Genomic DNA, 8,754 nt, shown 5'->3' with positions numbered 1-8,754 from the left:
GGGTTAGTTACAGTCTCCATGTGGAAAAACAATCCAGTTCCCAGAGGAAGGCCCTGTGCCAAGCCACACAGGTACTTCCCCTCACTTAATCTCTATAGGAAGCCTCTGTGGGGTGAGTATATTTGGAAACCCCATTGACAGATAAGCAAGGGAGGCCGGATGATATGCATGAGACCACCCAGCCAGGACGGGGTGCTGCCCAGCTCCCAAACCCAGCTGCTCACCACTGCACCATCTTTTCCAAACGGGTCTATTGTAAGAATCACCCAGGTGCTAATAAAAAGTTCATATTCCAAAGCCGCTCTCCTGGAAAGTCTGATTCAGGGGGTTCATAACTAAACAAGCATCTCTAGGTGATTCTTCTGATCAAGGAAGTTTGAATAGTGGCACTTCATGCAACAGAATGAGAGAAAGAAAGAGGCTGATCTAAATATTTAAGTGTGAAAAGCAAAACTTGAAAACATTTATAGGAACATTTAAGAAACTATGCCTATGACCTTGAGACATGGAAGGACTCTTCAACAAGACAAAACAATGTACAAACCATTTAAAAAGACTGATAAATTTGGATACATCCCATCTTCCAACTTTTGTTGAAAAAAAACACACCAGGAATAAAAGGAAAAGACAACTCAGGTGAAAAATCTGTGATGTTCATATGTGATCTGGAATATATGAAGAGCTCTGAGAAATCAATAAGAAAAGGTAAATATTCCGACAGAACAGGCAACTCATAGAGGAGGAAATCCAAGTGGCCAAAAGATTTTAGCAAAGATGTTCAACAGAGGAATGCAGGTTAAACCATTTTACACCCTCCAAATAGGCAAAAATCGAATTGCCCATCAAAACAAGTGTTGGCAGAACACAAACTTCCTTTACACTCAAGGGATTGGCAATGCCACTCTGCAGAGCATTTTGGCAATATCACGGCTGAAGACAAGCTCCCCTAGGACCCACAGTTCTACTCCTGGGGATACACCATCAGCAAAGTATGGCCAATAGGCCATACTGGCCACACCTGTTTTGGGAAATAAAGTTTTATTAGAACACAGCTACACCCACTCGTTTACATATTGTCTATGGCTGTTTTCATGCTACAAAGACAAGAGCAGAGTAGACACAACAGTGGCCGTCTGACCCACAAAGCCAAAAGTATTTACTCTCTGGTCTCATACAGGAAAATTTGCCAACCTCTGCTCTGGATCGATGCTTCTCAAACTTTAACATGCATGTGGGTCTCCTGGGGATTGCATTAAAATTCAGGTTCTGGTTCAGCTGTTCTGGGAGGAGACTGAGAGTCTGCGTTTCCAGCGGGCTCCCCGGTGATGCTGGGCTGCTTGTCCGTGGACCATGATTGGACTAGAAAGGATCCAGGTAACACAGAGGTCAGCCATGATGTGTCTGTGAATCCTTGATAGACAAGACAGAGAAACGTGTCCTCATCAGCATCTTCAACTCCTTTGATCTCTGCCGCCAGCAATCACCAACCATGTGGGCAAACTTGCACTCAATGTATACTGCACACACTCTACGTGGGTCAGACATTCCTGAAGCAGGAAGGGAATTTCACGCATTCATAGCCAAAAAGATCTCTCTAGCCTTCACGGATGGGTGAAAGAGGAAACATAACGTGGTTGTACAATCTCCTAAAATTTGGTCCCCAAGTCAACCAAGAGTGTGACAGACTAAACTGAGGGGCTCTTGGACACCCCAGGGTGAGATGTGGCACTAAAGTTCTGATAGCAGCAGCTCCCTGGAAGGCACATGGAAGGTTGCCAGCTGCCCACTGCCTCTCGGAGGGTAGAGGTCACACCTGTGGTCCCAGAGCCTAGCACAGGAGAGTAATCAACATGACTTGGGTGAATGTTCTAGATGTTTATGCAGGTTTCCCCTTGCAAACACTTCTGTCTGGAGCACCATTTCTCTCATCCAGTTTCTGTGACACATAGGAGCTGAAAAATATATTCGTTGAAAAAATATGTATTTGATGATTGAAGAAACGTTTCATATTCAGTTCCAAGAGTCATCATATATAAATAGCATTCACACACACAAAAAAGAGCCAGACCAGAGCAAAGGAAAGAATTTTAAAGAATGATTGGGTATTTCCCCTGTAGAGAGCACTACTCTGGGGCTGGAACGTGAGAGCTTTTTAAAAAGGAAAAAAAAGGAGGGAGTTAACATTTGTTGAACACTTGCTGTGCATAAAGTGCTATGCACACAATAAATGAGATTTAACCTTCTAAAGCTATCTGAGGGGTGTGTGGTGGTCTCTTCTTTGGAGAGGAGGAAACGGAGGCTTCTACCATGCCAGCTACCTCTGAGAAGAGGGAGGGAAGCAGAAGGGGGTTCTGAGCGGCCCCCCACGGCAAGAACAAGATCAGAGTGGAAGTGTGCAAGAAGCAGGTTTTGACTCTAGAGGAGTGGTGACGAGTTTTAGAGGAAGTGAGTTCTCCATCCCCAGAGGTATTCAAGTAGACTGGATGAGCACCCATCAGGAGACTCTGGGGGTCCCTTCTGATGTGGAAAGTCTATGATTTGCTTTAGACAGATTCATCTCTGGGCTTTTCCAACTGGGGCTGGAAGGTTAAAGGGGGCCTGAGTGACCCAAGAGTGGCCAGCCCCTGCTCCAGTGTCCACAGCACATGAGCGAGCTGGTCCCAGACACCTCAGACACCCCAGACACCCCAGACACCAACCAGGTGGCACTGTCAAGAGGAAGCACCAAGCCACCCACATCTCCCAGCAGTGGGGTGCTACACAGCCACCCCAATCTCCTTCTTCCCTCTCCCTTAAGCATTTGTAATACCCCTCTGGTCAAAGCCAGAGCTTCGTTAAAGGCCGTTGTGCAGGGTTAACCACAGCTGTGCGGCACCTTTGTGTTGGAGGTCAGCTCCTCTGCACCCTCAGTCTCTGCCCTCCCAGCTATGGGCATTGGCTAGGGAGAAGAGGCCAGAGTCTCTTCCTCCGGGAAGCCCTCCTTCCTGACTCCCCAGGACAGTCTTGGGAGACAGGAGTCTCTAAGCCAAAACCAAAGGCATTGGATATCTCCCACCTGCCTCTGCCCGGGGCAGTGATGACCAAGCCTCCCCTGGCTACAGTTGTGACCAGCAGGAAGGGAGGCCTCGCTGGGCCCTCATTCTCTGTTCCCACTGGACGGCCAAGCACTTGGCAGGGGAGGGGATTACCTTACCCAGTCCCAGCCTAGAACCAGAACCAAGGAGTGAGCAGGTGGAAAGGGGCCGGACAGTGATGCGTGGGTTCCCCAGGCTGCCCAGTAGGAGCAGTGCTCCTGGCCGGCACACATTTGTGACTGCGATAAACCCAGGGTGACCAAGAACAGCCCAGCCCCTGAGGTTGCTGGGGGTTGTGCTTGAGGCCCAGTGACCCAGCTGGCCAGGGGCAGCCAGGCCTGAGAGACTGCATCAGCCCAGAGGAGTTCTCCCCCTACCCAGTTCTCCCCATAATCAAAGTTGAGGGCTTTTTATCCAGAATCTAATAAAAGCTCTGATTTTTTTTTTCTAAAAAAGTGGTGCCTGAGTGAGAAACCGGGGAAGGAGGGTCTTTGATGAGCTCTGGGGCTCCAGGGTCCCTAGGAGAGCTTTCCAGCAGGGGTCCCTTCTCCTGCCCACCTGGGAGTGTGTGTGCTGGGGCTGAGAGGTCCTCGGGGGCTGTGGGCAGCCAGAGAGAGAGAAGAAATGGACTCCCACCCTACCCCCAATATTGCTGACCTATTCCATTAGTTCAAGACCCTGACCCAAGACACAGAGGAAGCCATCTGAAATGGGTGAGACTGACTTCCTAAGCAAGCGCCCTAGGAGAGCCCAAGACACGAGGATTCAGACACCCTGAGACATTGACTCCTCCTTCAGCAGGACCCTCAGCATGTCTATCCCAAACCCCCACCACTACCTCCAGAATAGGAACCCCAAAGCCAGAGGGTGTCTTCACACTTGTTGCTAAGCTGAGCACAGAGGAAGGGTCCAGAGTTCATGAGTGTGTGGGTGAGGGGGCAGGTGAATTGTGAAAGTAAATGGGTGAGGGAATGAATAAATGAATGAATGAATGAATGAATGAATGAACAGATGAGCATGTGAATGAGTGATTAAATGAATAAATGAAGGAAACAGGGATGGATGGATGAAAGTCAGGGAGGGAGAGAAGGTGAAAGAAAGGAAGGAAAGGAGGGAGGGAGGGACTACCCAAAACACACATTTTAGGCAGGATGGGAACCAGGATACGATCCAAGATGAAACCCCCTCCCCTCCTCCCAGAGGCCTGGACACTGAAAAACAGACCCCCTCCAAGGCCCTTGCCCAGCCCAGGAGCTGAGTCAGGGGCAAGCCACTCATCTTCCCCAGACACACCCACACTCAGTCCCAACACCCCCTTGCAGGCCTGGCCCTGCCCAGGGGAAGCCCTCAGAGGGGGCCCCGGACATCCCCCCACCCCGGAGGTACCCTGCCCAAGGCTTGGGACTTGATGCGCAGTTTGTGGGGCAGGGAGGGCTGAGGCAGACCCTCAGGATCGTTCCCTGGGACAGGATAGGCCACCCCAGGGGACAACTCCATGGGATCAGCAGTGGGTGTCAGCAACACATCTGAGGGCCCAGAGGCCTGGTAACCAGAGGCCATGGGTGACCACAGCCCCCAGAAGGGCCTGAGCTCCGGTCTGGTCCCCCCATGCCCATCCAGGAGGTGACAGCTGAAGAAGGCAGCCGGGAGGGCAGCCTGCAAGGCCATGTCCATTCTCTTGGGGGTGGGGGGAACAGGGTCCTGGGGGCACCTGGGGGAAGCGGCCAGACCAGTCCACTTGTGAGCCAGCAGGCAGCCCCGGCATCCTGGAACCCCCGTGTCCAGAGCGCATGGCCTCAAACGGCAGCCATGGGAGCCAGGGAGGGAGGGGAGTGGCTCGACCCTTGGCCGAGGGTCTCCAGTCCAGGGGGGCTCCCACAGCAGCGCCTGCAGGGGCAGGGTCCGGGAGCCAGCAACGGAGGGCAGAAGGCCAAAGCGATGCCTGAGCGTCCACAGCTCAGCCCTGAGCAGAGCGTTCTCCTCCAGCAGCGCAGCCAGTCTGCCCTCGAGCGCCGCATCATTGAGACGCCGCTTCTCCCGGGATCTCTTGGCCGCTTCATTGTTCTTCCTCCGCTTCTCCCAGTAAACCGTGTCCTTCTTCTCTTCGGGCATGAACTCCCGCTGCCGCCGCACAACCAGACTTCTGGCCCGCAGGGTCTTGCTGCGACTCTGAGATACAACCGGGAGGCCCGAGAGACCCACGTCCATGGCTGCCTGGGGTCCTGGGGAACGGAGAGAAGTCTTGGACAGGAGGCGGGGGGCTGACCTGGATGACCTTCCCTCTAATTTACCCTGAGACCCCACCGTCACTGATGGGGGAGGGCACAGGTGGAGTGGGAACCCGGCTGGAGACGGGAATGGATGGGAAGAGAGGGATGTAGCGGAAAGCAAAGCTGGTGGGGTGGTTTGGTGCCTGACAGAGCAGCGGGGAAGGCTGCCATAGAGGCCACGTGGCTGGAAAAGGCTTAAGAGCAGACCACAATCTTTATGGAGAGCTAGTAGGGCACAGTATTCTCAGGAGGAAGCAGGATCCTTCCCTGGGGTTCTTACCACTGAGAAGGTCAGCTGACAAGCTAAGGGTTCAGTTCAGTCTGAGTTCCAGGGTAAGGTCCTTGGAGATTCAGAGGGAGAAAGAAGGCTAAACCTGGAAAGAAAGAAAGAGTGTCCATGGTGTTAAACTGAGCCAAGTTGGAGTCAGAAAATAAGCCACTATTCATCTGAACTATCCCGAGGTTGTGTCCCAAGATCTCCTCAACATGTGGCCAGAATTTTGCATCTGCCCATCCATCCATCTACAGACCCATACATTCATAAGGTGACCTATTCACCTGTCCACTCACTCAACCGTCCATTTGTTCATCCCTCTACCCAGCTACTCAACCAACTCACCATCCATCCATTTATCACTCAACTACCCATCCACCATCTTATTTGTCCATCCATCCACTCATTCAAACATCCACCTATTCCCCATCCAATTATAGACTCATCTGTACATCTACCACCCACATGCTCATCCACCTAACTGTCCATTCAGTCACTGATAGATTCATTTGTAAAAATAATACTGTGCCTGCAGGTAACAAAAGAAAAAATAGACAAATTGGACTCCATGAAAAAAAAAATCTAAGGGGCGCCTGGGTGGCTCAGTCGTTAAGCGTCTGCCTTCGGCTCAGGGCGTGATCCTGGCTTTCTGGGATCGAGCCCCACATCAGGCTCCTCTGCTATGAGCCTGCTTCTTCCTCTCCCACTCCCCCTGCTTGTGTTCCCTCTCTCGCTGGCTGTCTCTATCTCTGTTGAATAAATAAAATCTTTAAAAAAATCTTAAATTTCATGCATTAAAAGATACTGCCCATAAAGTGAAAAACAGAATGGGAGAAAATATTTGCAAATCATATGTCCTGGTAAGGGAGTCATATCCCAGAATATACAGAGAACTTCTACAACTCAGCAACAACAACAACAACAAAAATTCCAAAATGGTCACAGAGCTGAAATAGGTCCATAAGCAGACAAGATGCTCAACATCACTGATCATTATGGAAATGCAAATCAAAACTACAATGAGGGGGCGCCTGGGTGGCACAGCGGTTAAGCATCTGCCTTCGGCTCAGGGCGTGATCCCGGCGTTGTGGGATCGAGCCCCACATCAGGCTCCTCTGCTATGAGCCTGCTTCTTCCTCTCCCACTCCCCCTGCTTGTGTTCCCTCTCTCGCTGGCTGTCTCTATCTCTGTCGAATGAATAAATAAAATCTTTTAAAAAAATAAAAATAAATAAATAAAAAACTACAATGAGATACCACTTCACATCCATTCTGATGGCTACCATCAAAACAAGACAGAAAATAGCAGGTGTTGTCTGGGAAGTGAAGAAATCAGAACCCTCATACACTGTTGGTGGGAAAGTAAAATGGCACAGCCATTGTGGAAAACAGTATGGTGATTCCCCAAAAAATTAAAAATAGAATTACCCTATAATCCAGGAATTCCACTTCTGGGTACACACCCAAGAGAAAGCAGGGTCTCAAAGAAATATTTGTCCACCTATGTTCATAGCAGCCTTATCCATGACAGCCAACATGTAGAAGGAACCCGAGTGTCCATTGACAGATGAATAAATAAGCAAAATAGGGTCCATCTATACAGTGGAATATGATTCAGCCTTAAAAAGGAAGGCCATTCTGACCCCTGCTACAACGTGAAAGGACCTTGAGGACATTGGCTCGGTGAAATAAGCCAGACAGAAAAAGACAAATGCTGTAGGATGACACTCATACGAGGTACTTGGAGGAGTCAAAATTATAAAGACAGAAAGTAGAATGGTGGGTGCCAGGGGCTGAGAGGAGAGGAAAATAGGGAGTTATGATTTAATGATTTAATGAGTATAGAGTTTCCAGCTTACAAGTACATGGTAGTGATGGTTGTACAACAATGAGAATGTATTTAAAATCCCTGAACCGCACACTTAAAAATGGTGAAGACAGTAAATGTTATAATGTGTATTTATACCACAATAAAAAATTTAATAACACTAATGTAACTTTACTGAGTGCCAGGCATCTTGCCGTCCATATATTCACTCATTGGTCTCACTTCCTCCACACTCAACTTATCCATTCCTTCAACTATCTAATAAGTATCCATCCCTCCACCCCAAGCCTTTCACAAATCCATTCACTCCTCTGTATTTTTACCCACGGGTTCATTCATCCACCCAAACACCAAAAATCAACCCATGAGAACTTGCCATGTACCTAGTTTTGAAGAACCAGAACATGAAGAATAGGGCTGGAAAAAAAGAATCAAAATCATGAGACTCCAAGCTCCTAGGGTTGGGAGCCAGAAAAGATGCCCAGGGTCCCAGGGATACTCCAAGAATGGGGAAATATTAGCCTCAGCTCAGTGTCTCATATTGGTTTTCCTGAAAATTCTAACTCAAGGTCTGGGCTCTATCAACCTCCTGAGTTCCCTGAACCTAGGATGTCCTCACCTTCCATGGTCCTGATACAAAACAGGTGGAAAGAAAAAGAGAAACCCCAGAATAAGTCATGCGGATTCTGCCTGAGAAGTCACAACAGGCTCCAAGAAAGAGTAGACATCAAGAGCTGGCATCCTTGCTCAGAAAACCTATGACTAACCTTCATGAGGGCAGGTGTATGTCCTTGTCTACCACTGTATCTCTGGTGCCAAGTGCTGTGCTTGTAGACAGTAAGTAGCGAATAAACATTGTTGAATGAATGAATGAATGAATGAATGAACAGATGAATGAAAACAGAACTTTGTTCACAGAAAGAAAATATTTGGTCCTCCTAAAATAAGACGAAATCAGAGAAGGAGGCAAACCATAAGAGACTCTTAACCCTAGGAAACAAACTGAAGGTTGATGGAGGAAAGGGGGGTGGAGGAATGAGGTAACTGGGTGACAGGCATTAAGGGGGGGGCACATGGTGTGATGAGCACTGCGTGTTATATGAAACTGATGGGTCACTAAACTCTACTTCTACCTCTGAAACTAATGAGAGAGAGAGAGAGAGAGAGAGAAAGAAAGAAAGAAAGAAAGAAAGAAAGAAAGAAAGAAAGAAAGAAAGAAAGAAAGAAAGAAAGAAAGAAAGAAAGAAAGAAAGAAAGAAAGAAAGAAAGAAAGAAAGAAAGAAAGAAAGAAAGAAAGAAAGAAAGAAAG

At 48.7% G+C, this 8,754-nt stretch overlaps 1 protein-coding gene across 1 annotated transcript; it reads right to left on the bottom strand.

Moving 5' to 3' along the window:
- Window positions 1-4,421: 4,421 nt before the first annotated feature.
- On the bottom strand, window positions 4,422-5,282 carry NFILZ (NFIL3 like basic leucine zipper). Its single transcript, XM_045774392.1, has one exon. It carries the CDS (start codon window positions 5,280-5,282, stop codon window positions 4,422-4,424), a length of 861 nt encoding a protein of 286 aa, XP_045630348.1.
- Window positions 5,283-8,754: the final 3,472 nt, after the last annotated feature.

This window comes from Ursus americanus, chromosome 14 (assembly GCF_024610735.1).
Source record: "Ursus americanus isolate L20-20 chromosome 14, mUrsAme1.1.p, whole genome shotgun sequence".
NCBI classification, from domain to species: Eukaryota; Metazoa; Chordata; class Mammalia; order Carnivora; family Ursidae; genus Ursus; species Ursus americanus.
This window is presented reverse-complemented; position numbering and strand designations above follow the sequence as displayed.